Raw genomic sequence first — 21645 nt, 5'->3', positions numbered from 1 at the left:
ATTACATTCCTCAAACTGTCTTCCACGTCCCTGTGGCAACACTGCAGCTACGTATTTATGCTGTCCAACCCCCTCCTCCTCTCCCCCATCCCCACCCCCTGCCAACCAACAGCCATCAGTTGCTCCTCCATATCTCCGAGACCACCTCTGCCCACTTGCCTCGTTCATTCAGTTTTTTAGATTCCACATATAAGTGAAATCATATGGTATTTGTCTTTCTCCGACTAGAATATTTGTTATTTTTGAACTATGTTAGAAAGCCACCGGGCTCACTGTGCACCAGGCACTGTTCTAAGCACTTTATGTGTGGTAACTCAAGGAATATATATCCTGTGACATTATTTGTAAGAATATATATGAGAAATAATACATATGATGGATGATAATTAAAGGGAAGTAGCACAGGCCTTGGTGACTGACGGAAAGGGAGAAGGAAGCGTTGGCAGTCTTGAGCCTTCCCTTTGGTGAAGGAGAAGGTTTTGTTCTTAGGAAAGGCAGCCCTGGGTTGTGATGGTGCCACCAACAGAAACTCAGAGGGGACAGAGCAGGGCAAGGGCAAGGCGTGTTCTCATACTGTGCGATAAGAACCTCCTCTGATTCTTAGACCTTGCCAGGGTCCTGGGTGTTTGAGCATTTTAAAAGTAAAGCAGTTATCCTTTATCTACAAGCTAAAGAATCTTCAGAGCTTAATGTTTTGTATTTATTGAGGTATAATTGACATATTAGTTTCAGGTGTACAACATCATAATTTGATATTTGTATACATTTCAAAATGATTACTGCAATAAGTCTAGTTAATATCTGTCACCTTACGTAGTTATAAAAAAACTTTTCTTGTGATGCAAATTAAGGTCGATTCTCTTAGCAACTTTCAAATATGCAATGCAGTGTTTTTAACTATAGTCACCATGCTGTATAGTATATTCCCATAATTTATTTATCTTCTACCTGGAAGTTTGTGCCTTTTGACCCCCCTTCACCCATTTTACCCACCCCCAACCCTGGCCTCTGGCAACGACCAATCTCTTCTCTGTATCTATGAGCTTGGTTCTTTCTTCCTTCCTTCCTTCCTCCCTCCCTCCCTCCCTCCCTTCCTTCTTACCTTCCTTTGGGTTCCACCTGTAAGTGAGATCATGTGGTATTCATCTTTCTCTGCCTGTCTTACTTCACTTAGTGTAATGCCCTGAAGGTGCCTCCCTGTTGTTGCAAATGGCCAGATTTCCATTTTTATGACTGAATGATAATCCATTATATATAGGGCTTCATGTTTTAAAAGTAATAATTAAAGAGTAACAATTTTGCCACTCTTGCATCCCTACAATAAGTTCTCAACTGCCTTAACTGTTCAATAATGAAATAGGTTAAGGTTTGAGTTTTCCCCAAATTCTCGAGTCTCACCCCAGACCGAACAGGCTTCCATCGCACCCAGCTGTGAGGTGTAGAGCCCCAAGGTTCCAACATTGTTTGGGATTCTCAGCCTGTTTCAGTGCTGAGATGTATCCCCCATCTCCCCAGGTGACGCCCCTGCGCTTTGGGAAGGATGTCGATGGGAAATGCCACAGCCTCACAGCCTCCTACGTGCGGGCGCAGTACCAGCAGGACCCCAGCCTGCCCCACTGCCGCTTTTATGAGGTGCCTGCTGGAGCAGGGCTAAGGGAGGGCGAGCCAGACCCCTTGTGACAGCCCACCTGACCCCCAGGCATCCTCTTGCCCCACCCCAGGAATTTGACGTTCACGGACGCCAAGTGCCTCTCCCTGCTGGCATCTACAACCTGGATGACCTGAAGGCCGTGGGGCGGCGCCAGGGCTGGTGCCCATATTTCCTTGCCCGCTATTCAGTGAGGAGGCTTGCAGGGGGTGGGCAGAGGGCATGTGTGAGGGTTATAGGCTGCCTGCCTATCTGATTACCTGTGTCTGTCTGTCTGCCTGTATGTATCTCCCTATGGAGATTGGGAGATACCTCTCCGTCTCTATCAACTTGCTTATATGTGTGCCTTGCCTCGCCTCTGTGTCTTATCTGTCTGTGTCTGCGTGTCCATCTTTACCTTACCTCTGTGGACCTGTGAGGAAGTGATGTGATGGTGTGGGCGGGTGGGAGGTGGCAGTTAGGCTGGGGTAACGCTGCCCTTCTCACCCCGTAGATCCTGCATGCCAACGTGGTGGTTTACAGCTACCACTACCTCCTGGACCCCAAGATTGCTGATCTGGTGTCCAAGGAGCTGGCCCGCAAGGCTGTCGTGGTCTTCGACGAGGCCCACAACATTGGTAAGGAGGAAGCCAGGGCAAGGAAGTGATGCCAGCCCCTCAGGCCGCCGCCCTCCCCACCCCCCGCCTGCCCGCCTGAGCCCAGATCTCTCCCCGCTCCTCTCTAGACAATGTCTGCATCGACTCCATGAGTGTCAATCTCACCCGCCGGACCCTCGACCGATGTCAGGGCAACCTGGAGACGTTGCAGAAGGCAGTGCTCAGGTGGGTGGCCCAAGTGGCTGGTCGACCCAGGCGCTGGCCCTGGCCCAGCCATCCAGCCCCTGCCTCTCCCAAGCCCCTGTTCTCTGCCTGACCTGCCTCCAGGGGCACCAGCCCCATCTCAGTGCCCTCTCACGTGTCTCCTGCTCTTCCTACAACCTGTCTCCCCGCAGGATCAAGGAGACCGACGAGCAGCGTCTGCGGGAGGAGTACCGGCGCCTGGTGGAAGGGTTGCGGGAGGCCAGTACCGCCCGGGAGACCAACGCCCACCTGGCCAACCCCGTGCTGCCCGACGAGGTGCTGCAGGGTGAGCTGCTAGCCCTGCTGCGACCCGCTCCTGGCCCTGCTCCCACTCTCCCTGTGGCGTGGCAGCTGACACCTCCTTCCCGCAGAGGCGGTGCCGGGCTCCATCCGCACAGCAGAGCACTTCCTGGGCTTCCTACGGCGGCTGCTGGAGTACGTCAAGTGGCGGCTGCGCGTGCAGCATGTGGTTCAGGAGAGTCCCCCCGCCTTCCTGAGCAGCCTGGCGCAGCGCGTGTGCATCCAGCGCAAGCCCCTCAGGTGCTGCCCCACACAGCTGGGGGTGTTGGGTCCCTGTGGTGGTGGTGGGGGGGCAGGCCCTGGGCCCTCGCAGAGCCTTGTCCTCTGCACCTGTGGCCTGGGGCCACCATGATGCCAGTGTCAGCTGTAAGTGAGAATTGGGGGGGGAGCACGCGTGACACCTGTTGGCCAGAGCAGGCAGGTCCAAGGGCAAGGTCAGAGCTGGTTTTTGGTCCCTGTGTTGGCCAGGAGCCTGACAGGCAGGCAGCACATGGCTTGATCAGAGAATTTTTACCTGAAGAGATTTTGAAGGAGGCACTATTTACAGAGGGGGTGGGCGGGGCGGAGGAGCCATCACAGGTGGCAAGGCCCCGGGTACTTCCAAGAGCTCAGAGGTATTTCTACCCCAGGCAGGGGAGACAGCGGCCCTGAAGAGGGGCTCCTGATCAGGCCCAGCAGAGCGAGAGCTGGAGGGAAATGCCCCAGACCCCCTGGACCCGGCTCCTCCCACTGGCGCCTCTCATTGTTCCCCCAAGCCTGAGGGCAAAAGAGTGGATCTGGCAGTAGGGCGGGGCGTCCTGTACTTTTCCTTTGCTGTTTTGGGTGGGTTATTAGTCTTCTCTGAACCTCTTTTGTAAAATGGGTTGAGAGTCATCGTCTTTAATCTTGGGTTTCTGTGGTGGTTAAATGAGCAAGCAGCGATATAAATACCTCCCCTGTCTTGAGCACTGATGTTGAGCTGAGCACTTCACATTCTGTATCTCCTGGAATCTCAATATGGTGTCTCTGTTCTGCAGATAAGGACACTGTCACTCGGTGTGGAAGCCATTGCCCAGAGTCACACAGCACTGGGTGGGGTAGTAATGCGAAGCCAGGCCTGTAGGGCTCTGAAGCCCCTGGCCGGTCCATCTCTGAGGGGGTGAGGCAGTCTGTCCCCAATGGGAGACTTGTGAGGCAGTTGGCACAGCGTCCGTCTATTCCGCCATCTTACCGGAAGTCCCCCAGGGAGACTTGTGAAGGCAAAGATAGGATCTTAGCCGCTCAACACATGTTCCCCGGGTGCCTGCTCTGTGCTGGGGACACAGTGGTGACCGAAACAGCCCTGGTGCTGCCCTCCTGGGCTTAGTCTAGCGGGGAGAGATAGACCCATCTCCAGATAGGGACAACCAGAGCAGGGAGGGCTGAGATGGGGGAGCCCAGAGGGGTAGGAGGTTGGGGGCGGAGGGGAGAGGAAGGGGAGAGAAGATAGACTTGAAGAAATGACGTTCAGGAGGCAGGTTTTAAACTGACTGTCCACCTGGGTCCAAGCCAGGGGTTCCTTCTCCATGACCTGCCCCCAAGTGGTGAGAGCCTCAAGCCTGACCATCATTGTTTGTGGCTGGGTGGCCTTGTGTGTGCATGAGTGTGATGTAGTGTGTGTGACTCTGCGAGGGTGTGTGGGCATGTGGGACTCGGAGGCGGTATGTGTCACTAGTGTGGCCGAGTGTGACAGACTGTGTGAGGTTCTAGGTATAAGTGTATGATCGCGTGGCCATGCAGGATTCATGTTGTGACTGGGATTCTAGGTGTGGTTGTGGATCTCCTGTTTTGACTGAGACCTGCGTACCAGATTGTGTGACGTGTGACCGCATGATTCTGGAATGTGTGATTATTGCTCTGTATGTGCCACTGTACCGGGACCGCCGTGGCTCTGTGTGACATGCAGTTGTACAATGTGGGGACACAGAGGTGACACAGCCCTAGTCCCCGCCCTCATGGAGCACCCAGTCACCTGGGGAGGCGGAAGCATGACAGTGGAGGAGGGGCGTGTCCTGTCTTCGCTTCGCACTACCCCTGACCCTCATTTGCCTCACCACCAGATTTTGCGCAGAGCGCCTCCGCTCCCTCCTGCACACCTTGGAGATTGCTGACCTCGCTGACTTCTCCCCCCTCACCCTCCTGGCTAACTTTGCCACTCTTGTCAGTACCTACTCCAAGGGTAAGCACACCACTTCCTGCCTCTGCTGGGCCCCCTGCCAGCTGCAGTCAGGATCCCAACAGAGCCCAGAGGATTGTGTGTAGGACTCGGGCACTTAGGACCACGTAGGGCTGGTCTCAGGAGTTTGGGCTTTGAGGGCACTGGGGAGCCACCAGCAGTTCTTGTGAGCGAGTGAGCCTTGTGCTCAGATTCATATTTTCAGAAGCTCCCTCTGGCTGCAGACTGGAGAAGGATGGGCGTGGCGATGGTATGAGATGAGGCCCGAGAAGTTCTGTGGGGTCAGCTCACACTTAGGGTGTGGTAAGGGCTTGGTCGTTCTGTACCTGAGGGCACTGGGGAGCCATGGCAAGTTCTGAACAAGGGAGGGGCATGGGCAGATTTGTGCTTTAGAAAGATTCTTCTGGCAGGGACTGGGGTCAGGAGAGGAGGAGCCTGGGAAGGGCTGCACGAGAGAAAGGGAGGGGCTGGAGAGAGAGACGGGAGGTAAAGAGACTGGGACTTGGTGCCTGTATGTGGGAAGCTTGGGGGAGAGGAGTTGATGATACTCGGGTTTCCAGCTTGCTAGGGAGAGGGGAAGTGATCCGGAGGCTTTAACACCTTTGTCTGGCAGCATTCCCTCCCCTTCCGCAGTTTTAAGCTGGCTGAGGGCTCAGGCTGATCCCTGGGGATTACTCCTCTATCCAGGAAACCAGGTCAGGCCTGCCTCATGTCTCGCGGCTGGGCCCGGCCTCAGCAGGAGGACGGAGAGTCTGTCCCCTACTCCAGAGCCCCTCAATCAGCAAGTCCTGCTGGAAGTTTCCTTCTGTGTCCATCTCTCTGTCCCACTCTGTCTCCCTCTCAGGCTATCTTTCTCCTCTCCTCCCCGCTTACCTATCTACCAACACGTCACGTTCTTTTACCTGGAACATCCTTCCCCATCCTCCAGCCTCCAACTATGTCCCCCTCATCCTTCAGTTCTTGGCTCAGTAGAGATGTCCTCTCCTCCAGGAAGCCCTCTGTGACCTCCAGGCTGGTCTCAAGACACCTACCCTCTGGTCTCCCCCATCCTAGCCCTGCCCACTCTTGGGTAGTCACTGGGGATAGGTCTGTGTCCCTATCACTAGACTGTGAGCCCTGAGAAAACGGGACCAGAGATGTCTCGGCTACTGGTGTGTGCCCTGCATGGGGCTGGGCACAGAGGACTTGATTTTTTTTTACACTAAGTGAAATTGAATATGTGAATTCATTCATCTAGTCAATAAACAGGCCAGGCAGGAACCAAGAAAGACCACTTCCCTGACCTCTGGGACTTATATTCTAGAGGGGAAGACAGGTAGTGAAGGCGCAAACAAACAAGATAATTCCAGAAAGTGATAGTTTTCATGAGAAACACATTGGTTGTCATGTTGGAGCAGACCTGCAGTGGCCAGGGTGGCCAGGGAAGAGGCCTTTCTGAGGAGTTGACATTTGAGCAGAGTCCCAAATCACCAAAGGGAGCCAGCCACCTTGGGAAGCTTTCCAGGCAGTAGGGCCAGCAAGTGCAAAGGCCCTGGGGTAGAGTGAGCCTGGTGGTTTTCGAAAGTTAGGCAGGAGCATGTGAGCAAGAGAAAATGGGTTGGAATGGCAGGTTTCCTCAGATGATCCTGGACCCCAGGAAGGGTGTGAGGAGCTGTGGGGAGGCTTCTGACCAAGACAGGGCTGTGACCTGACTCAGGATTTTACAAGGTCCCTCTGGCTGCTGTGAAGGGAGCATGGGTAGGCACTGGGAGTACAGTGAGGAGGGAACTACAGTGCCAGGCAGAGGTGGTGGCAGCTGGACAGGGGAGGGAGTGGGGGAAGTGGTCAGATTGCAGATAGGCTTTGAAGGTAGAGCTGACAGCCTCCTGATGGTTTAGNTGCAATGATGGTGCCAACTTGGGCCAGTGAAGCAACGTCCTCCACAACTAGACTGAAGAACAAAACAACAGCAACTTGTCTGTTCCCCTTCCCCCTGGGGACCAATTCCCCAGCACTGTACCCATCCCCCCAATTCCCCAATTTAAAAAAAAAAAGTGTACGTTTGTCTGGTGCGGCGAAACAATTCCTAATTCGTGGGCCCCGAAGAGGTCCCCAGTTTTCCTGTCATTTTCCCCTAGACTCTCTTCGCTACTCAGATAATCTGAGCAGATGCAGAAGACCTAATCCTAATGAATAAGATCGATTCTCTCGGTTCTCTTTCTTCCATGTTTTGTTCTTGGTCTTCGGCGATCCTCAGCGACGCCTCTGGCAGCGCCTCTCCGGTGAGCCCGCCCTCGTATTGCCGTGCGCACGCGCATTATCCCGATTGGCTCTACCCGAGTAGAGTGACGGGAGGGATCAGCCAGTGGCGTCATGAGGAAGGTGGAGCAGCGCCTCGAGGACGCCCCATGGATCTTGCCTCACTGAATATTCATGAGGGGGCGGATCGACGGCGCTTCTCGCTCCGGCCGCCGCCATGAAGTGAGAGGGGGGCTGGGTGTCAGGGCTCTCGAGCGGGCGCGGGGACTTGGAAGATGGGGGGACCGGTGGGCGAGCCCGGGGTCCCCGAGGGGCGAGGGGAGGCTGAAGGGATGGGGAGGGGATAGCGGCCGAGACCCACGGTGCAGTAACGGGGATGGGCAGCGTGGAGATGCCGAGGGGACCCAGAGGCTCTTGGGGAACGGGGGTATATCCGGGGGGACCGGCAGGCCAGTGCCTGGCAGGTAACCTTCCTCAGCCCGACGGCAGGGGAGCGTGGGGGTTGGAGAAGGGCTTAAGGGACGCGGGACTGACTCGGCGGCCCCCGCCGCCAGGCTCAACGTGGACGGGCTGCTGGTCTACTTCCCGTACGACTACATCTACCCCGAGCAATTCTCCTATATGCTGGAGCTCAAACGCACGCTGGACGCCAAGGTGGGTGGGCCCCGCCCGGCGCTGCCTACCTGAAGGTGGGGCTGCCACACAGGCGGCTAAGACTGAGATTGCCAGAGGTCTAGATTAGAAATTAGAGGCCCTTGGGGAGCCAGAACTCCAAAACCTCCCGTTATCTAAAATAATAATAGTTAATAAAAGAAAGAAAACAACAACAAAGAAACAAAAATAAGTTAATAATAGCAGCAGCTGACATTTATGAAAGGCTGAGCTACTCTGTGGCTGGGAATATGTAGACTTCGGAGTTAGGGTTGGAATTCCAGACCCACAGCTGTGTGCCCATGGGAAAATCACTTACTCCCCCTCGCCCAAAATGGGCATATTAATAGTACCTACCTCAGAGGTTAATGTGAGGGTCATATGAATTCATTCACTAAGTAAGGCATGGTTTTCAACTGGGGATGATTTTGACTCCCAGAGGACATTTGGCAATGCCTGGAGACTTTGCTGGTTGGCATACCAGTGGAGTGGGGGTGCTACTAGCATATAGTGTTTTGAAGCCACATTTGCTGCTAAATATCCTGCAGTACACAGGACAGCCCCCCCACAACCAAGTATTATCCGGCTCCAAAATGTCAATAGAGCTGATGTTGACAAACCCTGATGAAGACACTTAGAAATACTGCCAGGCACAGAGTAAGTGTGAAGTGTTTGCTAAATTAAAAGAAAAATGGCTCACTGTATGTCAGATACTATGTTAAATATTTAACCCCCGGTTTTTCATTAATCCTCATAATCATGCTACAAAGAAGAACTTATTAGGCCTTTTTAGAGATGAGGATACTGAGGCCAGAGAGGTGAAAGCACTTGGCCTAAGGCCACTCAACAAAGAAATGAGGTCCAAACCCACTGCCCAAACTTAATTGCTGTATTGGCCTGCTGTTTCAAGATGGTGGCATTCTGGAGGGAGGGTATCCCTGAAGTTCTGAGAGCCTGTGTCTTATCCCTATCTCCCCCAACATGCAGGGCCATGGAGTCCTGGAGATGCCCTCAGGCACTGGGAAGACAGTGTCCCTGTTGGCCCTGATCATGGCATACCAGCGGGTAAGTGACCCACTGGGCCTGTGGAAGGGGAAGAGGAAAGGGGCTGGATGTGCTGAGCCCACTGTTGTCGGCAGGCATATCCACTGGAGGTGACTAAACTCATCTACTGCTCAAGAACTGTGCCTGAGATTGAGAAGGTGAGCTAGAGCCAATACCTGTGCTTCTTCACTCTCCCCGGACTTCGCTGGTTCCCCTGTGGTTGCCATCACAGCTTGGGGGTTGTGTTTGGGAGGCTGGGGCGTGGTTGGGCAGGGGCTTGTGTTTTCAGTGAGGCCGAGTTTCCCCTCCCTTCTCTTCTGGCACAGGTGATTGAAGAGCTTCGAAAGTTGCTCAACTTCTATGAGAAACAGGAGGGCGAGAAGCTGCCATTTTTGGGGCTGGCTCTGAGCTCCCGAAAGAACTTGTGTATTCATCCTGAGGTGAGTGCCCATTTCTTCCCTCACCCAAAGCCCCAGGGTTGAGGAAACTCTTCTATTCAACCAGGAGTTTTAGATTCCCAGACCAGACCTCTCAGGGGGATATGCAAGGGCCACGCATAGAATTCTCTTCTCACACATAAAATTCTGACTCATCTTTTCATGGCGGAGGCACGCACACTTCTGGGGAGCCTTCCTACTTTCCCCCAGGCTGGTAGAGGTTAGAAAGGCAGTTCCTGGAGGCTGGCAGGCCTGGCTTCCTGGCTCTGAAACTTACTAGTTATGTACTCTTAGAGAGGAGATTTCTGCATTCTGGGCCTCAGTCTTCCTTTCTGTAAAATGGGGATAAATAAGTACCTGCTTCATACATTTGTTGATAAGATTGGGTGCGATATTGCATGTGTACCCTTAGCATGTACAAAGAGCTAAAAGGATATTAGAAACTACCATAATATTAATAGATATATGACACATAGAATATTTGTTTGTTGTTGTTTTTTTATTATGAAATACACATTTTTTAGAATTAGTTTCAGCTGTACATCACAGTGCAATAGTTATACTTTTTACTCCTCGAAGTGACAACCCCCCCCAATCCGCCACCCCACTTCCCCCCAATATCATACATATTTATTACAAATCCCTTGACTCCACTCCCACACTATACTCCACGTCCCATGACTATATATATATATTCACTTATAGTTGACATACAATATTATACAACATCAGCTTCAGGTGTACAGTGCAGTGATCAGGCCTCTTCCCCATCCANCGCTCTGTCCTTTCAGTTTCTGAGTGCCCCATGGCCCAGCTCAGGAGGAGGTGAAAGCAAGCTCTTTGGGATGACATGAGTGAACCTGGCTAATCCAAGCATCAGAGAATGGTGGGGGTGGGAACCTCATCCACTCACGGCCAAGACCTTTGTCTTGTCCTCAGACAGGCTCTTTCCACAGTGGGAAAGGTGGCTGCTAGCCACCCGAGCCCCACATCCTAAGTGCCTTTTGTGTCCTATTTAAGAAACCTGTGCCTACCCCAAGGTCACGAAGATAGTCTCCAGTGTTTCCTTCTAGAAGGTTTTGTCGTTTCAGCTTTCACATCTAGGTCTGTGAGGTACCTCACATTTATCTTTGTGTATGGTGTGAGGTTGGGGTCAAGGTTCATTTTTTTTCCCCCTATGCAAATCCAGTTGCTTCAGCCCCATTAATTGAAAAGAGCTCTTCCCACTGAAAGGCACAGGTGTCCATCTGTGAGGGGCTATGTCTTCTAGATCTTCCATTCTGTTCCACTGGTCTCTGTGTCCTTGATCACGTGTCTATTACAGCATCACATGACATCTCTGCGCATCCTCTGATTGGCTCTGCCTGTCCTACCTCAGCTTTTCCACCAGTTACTGCCTTGGGGGGCGGGTAGCGTGTCCTGATTGGCCACCTTGGGCCACATGCCTACCCACTTGAGCAAAAGATGAGATGTAGGGATTGGTTCCCGGCCCGGATCACAGGGTTTCCCAAATGCAGTGAGGCTTGCCAGTGCCACCACCCTCCCTCCCAAGTCTCCGCTGGGGAGAGAAGGGAATCTGGGGCAGAGTTGAGTTTAGGCAAAACGCCTGTGTGCTTAATCCTGCTGCCAACACACACCCTGGCCTGCCTGGTGTCTTTCCCTAGGGCATCCTCGAAAACATCCAGAGGAACAAGCTGCTCTTTATCGAGACCCAAGATGGGGCTGAGACCAGTGTTGCCCTGGAGAAGTACCAGGAGGTAGGTGGGGGTGGGGGGTGCTGAGAGAGGGGCCAAAGGGCACAGCTCTGAGGGGCCACAGCTCTGTCTTGGCCCCCCTTCCCCAGGCCTGCGAGAACGGCCGTGGGGCCATCCTGCTTTCCGTGGCTCGAGGCAAAGTGTCTGAGGGAATCGACTTTGGTGAGTGGACTAGGCTCTCCCTTCCCCAAGAGCCTGCCTGGAGCTCTGGCCATTTCTGCTCCCCCAGGGCACCACCCCACAGCCTGGGCACAACAGGGGCCGCCCCTATGTCCCTGGAAACCCAGTGGGGCCCTCGGAGCACACCCACTCTCGCCCCACTCCTGGGCCACAGGAGGGTAGCTCTCCAGCCAGTCATCCTGGTGACCCCTTTCTTGCCCCGACTTCCAGTGCACCACTTCGGGCGGGCTGTCATCATGTTTGGCGTCCCCTATGTCTACACCCAGAGCCGCATTCTCAAGGTGAGCAGCACCTGGGGTGGGTAGGATGTTAAGGCCTCTCTTGTCCCCCAATCCTGGGACTTTTGTGGTGTGGGGAAGGGGCTGAATGTGTAGGGACAGGCAGGAGGGGACCGCTCCCCCATCTCACCCACAGGCGCGGCTGGAGTACCTGCGGGACCAGTTCCAAATCCGAGAGAACGACTTTCTCACCTTCGATGCTATGCGCCATGCGGCCCAGTGTGTGGGTCGGGCCATCAGGGGCAAAACGGACTATGGCCTCATGGTCTTCGCTGACAAGGTGCGGGTTCAGGGGGCCCCGCCAACCTGGCTGTTCCCCTAGTCATTTTCCAGATGGGGAGAGTTGGGCAGGGTGGCCTTAGGCCCCCACCAACCCAGGGTCCTGACACTCCCTTTCTCTCCCACCCTCCTGCCCAGCGGTTTGCCCGGGCAGACAAGCGGGGGAAGCTGCCCCGCTGGATCCAAGAACACCTTACTGATGCCAACCTCAACCTGACTGTGGATGAGGGGGTCCAGGTGGCCAAGTACTTCCTGAGGCAGATGGCACAGCCATTCCACCGGGTGAGCCTGAGTCAGGCAGCCCGCACTTCCCTTCACCCTCCCAGGCTAAGCCCCTCCTCCGGGAAGGGCCCTTGACAAAGAGGTTTGTGTATGCCCACATGCCAGGCCTGGGAACTGGGGGAAGTCAAGGGCTACAGCCACCAGCGTGTCTCCGGTAGACGAGCAGGTGCGTGGGAGCCAGAGGAGGTGGGGTGAGCAGGCGGCGGGGCCTCTGGAAAGCTGAGCCTTCTCTAGCGGGGACACCGCTGCCTGGCTGCCACCTTCCTCCTCTGGCCCGTCGTCGTCTTCTGTTTACAGGGAAGGCACTCCCTGCGTTATATGGGTGTTTCCAAATTGACGCATCCTGTCCTGTGAGCCACCTCTGTGTCCCCCGTGGGGGCATGTGGGGAAGTGCCGCAGCTGTCTCCCTAGCCCCTGGCCTGACCCCTCCTTCTTTGTCTCTCTGCTGCAGGAGGATCAGCTGGGCCTGTCCCTGCTTAGCCTGGAGCAGCTGGAGTCGGAGGAGACGCTGCGGAGGATCGAGCAGATTGCGCAGCAGCTGTAGCATCAGGTGCGGGCAGGGCCACAAAAGGTGTTCCTGGTGACTCGCGAGTCTTACCCGGCCCTGGGTCCCAGCGACTTGGAGGGGGCCTCAGGAGAGGCACTGGAAGGTCCTCGCAGGAAGGAAACCTCAGGCCGACGCTCCTGGCTGCCAAATCTATAGTCTTTAATCTCAGGAGGCGAGGGCAGCCCAGTACACCCGAGAGGCAGGGGGATGAGAGGATCCCTGTCTGCCCACCCCTCTCCCACTCTCCCTGAGAAGCTGAGCCTCGTGGTCCTGTCGACGTTAGCGGGGGCCCAGGTTCTGGGTGCTGGTGCTGAGGGTCCGAGAAGCCTCACTCAGGTGCTGGTTCGGGAACTGGGGACAGGCACAAGGGATGGCTGAAGGGTGGGCGAGGGGCAGGACACGCCTGCTCCAGCTGCCACTAGAGTTATCCCCAGCAGCACGGCCGCCAGCTTGTCCATCCCAGTGGCTGCGTTGTTCATCCTTCTGTCCTCACCCATGCATTCTCCTGTTCTCGGGTCCATTCCAGCCTACCGGCCCTTGGCTCCCAATGCCAGCCTGACTCTCTCCACCCTCCCCTCGCCTCTGGGCCTGTCAGCACGGCCCCCCACTTTATCCTTGACCCAGGTGCCCGGCTTCCCCCTCACCTGGGTCCCAGTAGCCCTTGCACCATCCACGTTCAGCGTGTTGAGTGACATAGCTCTCTTCATCCTACAGAGGAAACAAGTGAGTCCAGGAACGTCTGGCTTCCACCTTGGAGAAGACCTCTTCAACGTCGGGTTTGATTGTATGTGTCCCAGGGAAGATGGGAGCCATGAAAGGTTCTTGAGCAGGACAGGGAATAGAGGAAGCCGCAGCTATCAGGGCTCTTTGCTGACCTTATCCAACACTCACCCGGCTGCCCCCGCCATCCCCTCGCCTCGGAGACGGGAGACCAGCTTCTCGCTTCCACGCCGGATGGACTCACGTAACTTGGAGAACGAGCTGCTCCGACGAAGGGTCTGGGGAGGGCACCGGGGATACCTGTCAGCCCCATCCCAGCCACTCCCCATTCCTAGCCTGGAGGCGGACGCATACGGCATCCTCACCTTTCGTGCTGTGTCACCGGCCGTGCCTGTGGTGGCGGCTCCTGGGGAACAGATGGGGGCCGTTGTGGTGGGGACACTGAGAAGCCACCTGGCGGGGAGGGACTGGGGGCTCACCGAGAGGGGCGGGCAGGTCCTCCCTGCTGAGGATTTCTTTGTATAGTTCTTCTGCTTGCTGGTACTTGTTCTGTTTCAGGTAGGCTGAGGCCTGCGAAAGGGCACAGCCTGTGATCTTGGCTCGAGTGTGGGAACTCCCCGGGCCCTGGCACTACATCCAGGCACCTCGACCCCATCCCACTCAAGGCCTTCGCCCACGGCAGAGTGGGCTTGGAGCCTGACGCCACCCCGTCTGCCTGGGCGACCTAGGGCACGAGACTTCCTGGCCCGGCCTTTTTCCTGCTCTATCTTGGGCCAGTGACACCACCTCTTTGTGCCTCAGTTTCCTCATCTGCAAAATGGGGGCGACAAAAACACCTACCTCACAGGGCCCCTTAAAAAACAGATTGTACAGGAAAAGTACTACACAGGGGATCTAAAGCTCAATAAATGTCTGATGCTATCATCTGCTCCCCACCAATCTCTCCAGCGTCCTCTTTCACTGGAGCCGTTCTCTGGCTGCCACCAACTTGCCTGTTCCCTGACGCTTCCACATCTGTGCTAAGCGATCTCACCAGTCAGGGCTCAGCTGGGAAGCTGAGTCTTGGGGGACCCCTTCATGGACCTGGTAGAGGGGGTTGCTCCTGGTCTCTAGCATCACATCCTGGAGCCAATGAGTGCCTCTCATCGTGTGACCTGTCCACCCCCCACCCCACCCCCCACCCCGGGGCCCATGGCACCCTCACCAGGTTGTTCTTGGTCTTGGCCACGTTTGGGTCATGGGGCCCGCCCAGGGCCTCATAAATGCTCAGGGCTCGGGCATAGTGCTGCTCCACCTCCTCAAACTTGCCCTGGTTCTGGCAGAGCAGGGCCAGGTTGTTGAGCTGCTTGGCCACGTCTGGGTGATTGGCGCCCAGGACCTAGGGGTCATGGGTTCACAAGTCATCGGGGTCATCCAGGATTGGTGTGTCACATGATGCCAGCAGCCATAATGGAGGTCACAAGTTCGGGATTACAGGCTCAAAGAGGAGAGTTACATGAGGTGGGAGCAGAAGTTACACCATCAAATGGGACTCATCAGGTCAGAGGTCATGGTGGTCCAGAAACCACCATGACCTTGGGATACAAGGTCAAATGGATAGGTAGATCAGGGGTTGGGGGCATATGAGGTGAGTTAAAAGAAGGGAAGTCAGGAATCAAGATCAAAGGGAGCTCCTAGAAGGTCAAGGGTGGCGGGTCATGGGAATGGGTGCTCTAGTTTCAAATGGTGGGCTTACAATATCCAGTGCAAAGGGCATAAAAAGGGGGACCACAGGATCAGGGAGCACTTTGGGATCGAATGGGAAGGGACTCGGGCTGGGCAGGGAGGCAGGACCTTCTCACGGATCTCCAGGGCACGTTGGCACAGGGGCTCTGCCTCACGGTACCGCCCACGCTTCCCATAGAGAACAGCCAGGTTGTTGAGGGTGGCAGCCACCTGCAGTTTGGGGGAGGCAGGTCAGGGATGGGAAGGCACAGCCCACAGCCCTTCCTCCTGGGCCCCAACTCACTGCAGGATGCTCAGGGCCCAATGTCTGCTCCCGAATCTGCAGGGCATCGTGGAGAAGGTCTGTGGCTTCTTTGTATTTGTTCTGGTCCCTACGGGGTGGCCCAGGGATGGGGAGTCAGACAATCTGGGGTAGCAGGCCCAGGGACCTGGCTGAACCAAGCATGGGTGGCACCCTTTGGGGATCCCTTCTGGGTCTCCCCACACCTAAGTCTAGCACAGGGTCCCTGCACCCCCCAATTCACTGCCAAATCTCTGGCCACCCTATTGTCTCTACTCTGTTGGGGTCTCTGTCACCCGCGCTACCTGACTCCTCTTTGCCTGGGTCACACTGGCCTCCCCAGATCTCTATCCTCCTTCCCCCATCACCCCCAGTGACCCATGCTGACAAAGCAGGACACTAGGGTCCCCCTCTACCACCCAACAGTGGTTCCCACCCTTGGGAATCACTCCAGCTGTGGCCAGCTGTGGCCCTCACCGGTACACCAGTGCCAGGATATTGAGCATGGTGGCCACATCAGGGTGGCAGTGGCCTGAGCTCCGCTCCAGATCCTCTAAGGCCTGGCGACACAGCGGCACGGCCACCTCATAGCGGCCCTGCCCCGCGTACTGGATCACAAGGTTGTGTAGGGTCCGAAGGCGGGCTGGGATCTCGTAGCCACCCTGCTGAGCCGCTGCGGCCCCTGCCATCTCAGGACCTGGGAGTGGCAGGCACCGAGTCACTACAGTCCTCCTACCCCTCCAGCCCCACACGAGGTGACTCCTTCACCCAAGAACTACAGCTGCGTCGCTGCCCAGCTGCCCCTTGGGACCATGGGCCCCTGCATTGACTTCTGAGATGGGGATCCCAGGCAGTTAACTGGCTCGTGGAATGTGAACATGGGCACCTGCCTGGCTCGTGGGGCTGTGGCCTGCCTGGTTTTGTACCTTCCAGTCTCACCTGCCTGCTGTCATCACCCACAGCCACCTGTTTCATCGCCTGACACCCGGCCCTGACCCCTCTCATCTGCTGCTTAGAGACCTTGGGATTCAGCAGTCCCTCCCCAGCTTTGCCCTTTGGTCCTCCATGGCTGAGCTCCCCATAGTCACGTCTCCCCGCACACCCACCTTTCCTCTCCTCCTCCTCACTGGGGAACAGGGAGGCCAAGCTGTCTCGGCGAGGTGGGGACTCGGGCTGCTGCGGAGAGGACAGGAAAGTGGGAAGTCAGAGGGTTAGGAGTTTGTTCCAGGGACTGGGTCCCGAATCTCTCAGGGTTTGACAGAAGTGGTGGTCAGGGGCCTCTGGGGTTGCCGGCCTGCTTGGGGAGGACCTGGGGCTTTGTGGAGCAGCTGGGAGGCTCCTGTGGACGTTCTAGCGGGTTGGAGGGTTCTTTGAGGGTCTAGAAACACTGAGGCTCCGTGGAGGGTTGGGGAGCGGTGGGTTATCTAAGGAGGGTCGGCCCTCGCCCGGCCCACAGCACCTGGCTCTCAGCAGGTGTGTCATACTGCCGTAGCTGCCCGAGGAACTCAAGGTGCTTCTTCTCCTCCTCCAGCTGGGCCACAGCCTCCTCACTGGCCCGCAGGCGCCGCTGTGTCTCCTCCAGCTCCTCTCGCAGCCACACGTTCTCCTGGGCCAGCCGCCGGGCCTGAGCCCTCAGCCGCTGCTTCTCGGCTTCCAGTGCGCTCACATGTGCCGAGAGGGAAAGCAGCACCTGCCTCAGGTTGGGGATCAAGAGTCAGGGACCCTTGGTCCCTACCCTGCCAGGGCCTCAAGGCAAGCCAGAGCACCCCTGTTCTATCCAGGATCCCCCAGCTTCTAGAAACCCTTCCAGTGTGACTCCAAGGATGCACGGAGGCTCCCAGGCACATACCCAAATCCTACCCAGGGACCCCTTGATTTCACCCAGGCGTATACATTATGCCCAGGGACACTTCATGTCCCACCCATGCATCCCAAAGTTTCCCCAGGACCCACAGTTCTATGGAAGGACCCCATCTGGTTCAGGGGTTCCTGTCATACTCAGGGGCCCTCCCAGTGCTTCCCAGGGACCCCAATTCTGGCCTAGAGCTTCCCCCTCCCAGGCCTGGCTCCCCTAGGTCTCACCTACCCCCGGCTTGCCCCTGCATACATAGGCCCCCATTCCTGGGCCTCCCCCCAGGCCCGAGCCTCCTCCCCCACAGGTGGCCCTCTCATACCTGGGCCTCGCCTAGCCCTAGTTCGATGGCCTCCAGCGAATGGCTCACCACCTGCTGCTTTTCTTCCAATAGTTCCAAGCCAGTCACTGGGCCCTGTGCCGCCAGGGCCTCCGCCAGGTGCCCAGCCAGGCCATGGTGCTCTGCACGTAGGGCCTCCAGCCCCTGCACCACTTGTCGTGTCTGCCGCACCAGCTCCTCAGGACTCAGGCGCTCTGGGCCCAGCCCCACACTTCCGGGGGCTGCCACCTGCACAGACATTGCTGTTCCTAGGGGGCAACCGGGATTGGGGAATGATTGCCCAGGCCAGGCAAGCCAGCCCCTCAGCCTCCATGCCATTCTGACCAGCAGGACTCCTAGTTATCTCCCTATCCAGCCATCCCCGCCAGCCTTCTGCCTCCATAGCCTTCTTTTTCCAGCCAGCACCCTATCCCACACCCATCCTGGCCAGCCCTCAACTGGGAACATTCTAATCTAGCTTTGCCTCTCCTCAGCCATGAGGGCAACTCCAACACCCCAAATATGACCAAAAGAAGGCCAACAGCTGGCTTGTGGCTTCCTACCAGCCCCTAGCTCATCTGACCAGCCCTTGCCACCCCAAGGGCCCTAGATACCCTGGTCCAGACCTCCCGGCTGTGTGACCTGGACTGAAGGCACCCTCCTCTGCTGGGTGTGTGGGGCGGGGCATGTGGAGGCGGCAGCTTCTCCATGAGCTCATTCTTAGGGTGTTTTTGTTGGGAACCAGTCAGACCACTGGGGGTGGGGTGAGGCAAGAGGAGTGGGCTGAGGGGCTGGGGTACCAGAAGCAGAGGAGGCCTCTAGATGCGGGGTTGGGGGGAAGGCCCTCAGGGCACTGTGTGTGCACTCTGGGGCCTGAGGAGCCGACAGACCCTGAGGGATCAGGGGTTCCGCCCTTCGCTGCAGACAGGCTCAGCCAGCCCAAGGCGTGTTGGGACACACGTGCGGCAGGTGTGGCCAATGGATGTCACACTGGCCATGTGACAGCTGAGGTTTGAGGCCCAGATTGTAATGGGTGGGGGGGGTCTCAAATGAAGGACTTCATCTGGCTTGTATGTGAGTGACAATGTCAATGACACGGTTGGTGGTGCCTCTGAGGCCCTCATATACACACTCACACACAAACACAGTCCCCTCTCAGAAATACAACTTGACACACTCTTTCTCCTCTAGAAAAATAAAATATATTACATGTATTCACACATATCCAGTTTATCCTTTCAAAATACAACGTGATACAACCTAACTCAGGCACACTCCCGTCTTGGAAATATAAACTAACACAGGTATATTTTCCTCTCAGAAATAAAAGCCAACACACACAGAAACGAACTCTCTGTCTCTCCCTCCTCACCCACGAAAATCTAACCAAATCCCAAATCTCTCCCATTCAGACTGTCTCCTTGCACTTACGCCAGGACACATGCCTCTTTCACACTTCCACAAGCAGCCCACTCTCCAATGTATGCCCAACGCCTCCTCCAAGTACACACACATTCCCAGGATTCGCTGTGGACCTGTCACCATCTTCCCCATGTCCTCTGAAGTCTCCCCACCCCCTTGCAGGGCTAGCCAGGAATTTTCCTGCCTGCACAAGAGCACACAGATACACATATAGAGCTTCAAACATGGACATGCAAATAGCTCCGGAACTCAGACTCAGTTACGCTGTCACAAGTGGGTGCCCAGGGCACAGACAGCTGTGGGGACACGCACACACCCTCTGAGGCATGCTTCACTCAAGCAGCTCTGTCCACTATGAGCAGCCAAGCAGTTCTGCACCTGCTTGCAAGTTCACAATCATATACGCTTAGACACACAGTAAGGGTAGCATGTAACCCTGTGTTTTATAGACTGCAGGCTCTCATCACCCTCAATCTCTCTCTTTCTGCATATGTTTGTGCATTTATCCGTCTTTCTCTCTATATATATGTGTATGTGTACGTATGTCACACCATCCTTAGTCTCACACCTCACACACAAGCCCCATAAACAGTCGAACACAATCACACAAGTTCAAGAGCCATCCTGACAATCACAACCAGTATTCACGCAAGTTTGCTGAAATCAAACCTCACGTACAACCTCACGTACAATCTCAAAGAACTGAGCTGAATGCTCCAAACACAGCCTCGCCCACAGTACCCACAGCCAACCACAGTAACAGTCACAGCGACATGCACAGCCACACAAGCACTGGGGCTGTTTCTTCGACACACACCAGCTCACACACTCATACAGTCCTCCAAGCAGTTGACTTCCCTTCACGTGTTCAGTCCTGTCACACAATGATAATCAGACAATGATAATCAGTCACACCCCACACAACTATTCTGTTGCACGCATTGCCCACCTCCCTGCCACCCCCCATATGACTGGCAGAAAGACAACCACAGCTATGCAACCTCTTGGTCACACTCACACCGAATCCTACAGAGTTCAACTCCCTCCCGTACGTACAGCCACACACAGAGCATTACAGACACACTATCAGAGGTCTCCTACATTTTCACATCACTGAAACAGCCCCACACCATTCACACAGTCCCTCTGTGCCCTCTTAGGGTTACACGAACAGTCCTTCTCCTCTTCACACCCATACCCACAGCCTGACACTATATCTACACACACCTGAGCTTCATATGCAGTCACACGCACATCTGAGCTTCGTACACCATCTCTAGTCACACGCACCACACGCTACATCCATTCTCTCGGAAGCAGGTGGTCTCCATCATGGTCAGCCCCGCTTAGCACACAACTTACCCCTGACCGGCCTGCGGAGACCCATGCACCCCTGCTTCCCGGCGGCCGTCACAAGGGGCCCCTCTCTCCCCCTAAGCCCCGCCCCCGCTCCTGTTTACCTGCGCACGGGGGAGGGGGTGCGGCCCCAGCTGGCCCTCCAGAGTCTAGGGAGCCCCAGGGCTGAGGAGGGGGCATCCAGGGGCCCCCAGGCCTGTCCTTGTTGTCAGGCCAGCGGTCCCAGGGGAGCGCCAGGCCCAGCCCTCACCCTCCGCCCCCGTCCGCATCCTCGAGACTCGCGGGACCTCCGCCCCACACTTCCGGGGCCCACCTGACTGCGGCGGGCTCCGGGACCCGCTCTGCTGTGCTGAGCCCTGCAGCCTCCCGCACGCCGCTCCCAGCTGCGCCCCGCGTCTCGGGCCTCGGGTGGGTCCTCCCAGGGGCGGGGCGGCCTGGAGTCCTGCCCCCTGCAGGTGAGGCCGGCCCCGCCCACCGCCCGGGGAAAGTTTAGCCCCACAGCGAGGGCCCAGTGGGAATAGCAACACCCACGAGGCGGAGCCGGGAGCCTTCAGGGCATGTTGAACCTGAGGATGATTCCAGCGCGCTGGAGGCCTGGAAACAGGGGCCTCGGCTAGCCAGCAACTTAAAAACTCGGAATCTTGGAAACTTTGGATGCCAGAACCATGATCTTGCAGTGCCAGCTGCCGGGCCTTTGCCTTGGCTGTGTCCTGCTTGGATCTCTCTTCCCACAGATCTCACCGTTTTTCTGGTCTCTTCTCAAAGGCCGCTTTCTTCGAGAGGCCTTCACTGACTGCCCCTTCGAAATTACACCATCCCACCAAACCACTACCTTGTTCCCCCTCTTGATTTGGTTCACAAAACCTTTCATGGCCTAAAATTATTTTATGTAACATTATATCACATTATTATGTTATGTTACATCACCTCATTGACGAAGTAGTGTAACGGCTAAAAACTAGGCTCTGAGTTCAAATGCGATCTCAGCAGTTATTGGCTGTGCAGGCCGTGGACAAGTAACCTAACCTCTCTGTGCCTCAGTTTTTCTAACCTGTAAAATAGGGAGAGTCAAAGGCTGCGAGATTTGAATGAGTTAATAAACGGATAGGAAGCATTTAGCAAATATTAGCTACTGGGGCCGGCCGAGTGGCGCAATGGTTAAGAACTGGCTTGGGACACCAGAGGGCCCCGGTTCGGATCCCACATATAAGGGCCAGTGACACTGCCCTCCACAGCTAAGATGCTGAACAACAGCTCAACCTGGAGCTGGGCTGCCGTGAGTCGCCGGCGACGGTGTAGG

The 21645-nt window shown here is 56.0% G+C and overlaps 2 protein-coding genes across 6 annotated transcripts; one reads left to right on the top strand and one right to left on the bottom strand.

The window, feature by feature from the left end:
• Positions 1 to 1494: 1494 nt before the first annotated feature.
• On the top strand, positions 1495 to 13556 carry ERCC2 (ERCC excision repair 2, TFIIH core complex helicase subunit). Its single transcript, XM_019629477.1, has 18 exons — positions 1495 to 1632; positions 1722 to 1838; positions 2142 to 2265; positions 2373 to 2469; positions 2640 to 2773; positions 2859 to 3027; positions 4866 to 5064; positions 7709 to 7873; positions 8858 to 8935; positions 9010 to 9072; positions 9241 to 9354; positions 11016 to 11108; positions 11195 to 11267; positions 11496 to 11566; positions 11700 to 11843; positions 11981 to 12124; positions 12576 to 12674; positions 13386 to 13556. Exons 1-17 carry the CDS (start codon positions 1495 to 1497, stop codon positions 12666 to 12668), a joined length of 2016 nt encoding a protein of 671 aa, XP_019485022.1. The 3' UTR covers positions 12669 to 12674; positions 13386 to 13556.
• KLC3 (kinesin light chain 3) lies at positions 12814 to 20754 on the bottom strand. Of its 5 annotated transcripts, XM_019629540.1 has the most exons (13): positions 20450 to 20613; positions 17571 to 17836; positions 16856 to 17086; positions 16503 to 16572; positions 15874 to 16093; positions 15400 to 15487; positions 15225 to 15326; positions 14596 to 14769; positions 13871 to 13961; positions 13757 to 13797; positions 13563 to 13669; positions 13316 to 13379; positions 12814 to 13022 (listed from the first exon to the last, which is right to left on the bottom strand). In XM_019629540.1, the coding sequence occupies exons 1-13, from the start codon at positions 20523 to 20525 to the stop codon at positions 12951 to 12953; spliced, it is 1602 nt and encodes a 533-aa protein (XP_019485085.1). In that variant the 5' UTR covers positions 20526 to 20613; the 3' UTR covers positions 12814 to 12950. The 5 variants fall into 5 exon arrangements, with proteins under 5 accessions (XP_019485085.1, XP_019485084.1, XP_019485082.1 ...); XM_019629539.1 differs by having other exon boundaries at positions 12814 to 13379; positions 20450 to 20615; XM_019629537.1 differs by having other exon boundaries at positions 13563 to 13797; positions 20450 to 20605.
• Between the last annotated feature and the right edge of the window lie 891 nt (positions 20755 to 21645).

This window comes from Hipposideros armiger, unplaced genomic scaffold (assembly GCF_001890085.2).
Source record: "Hipposideros armiger isolate ML-2016 unplaced genomic scaffold, ASM189008v1 scaffold_859, whole genome shotgun sequence".
In the NCBI taxonomy this organism is placed as follows: Eukaryota; Metazoa; Chordata; class Mammalia; order Chiroptera; family Hipposideridae; genus Hipposideros; species Hipposideros armiger.
Note: the sequence above shows the minus strand (reverse complement) of the source record. Positions and strands in the feature narration are given on the sequence as shown.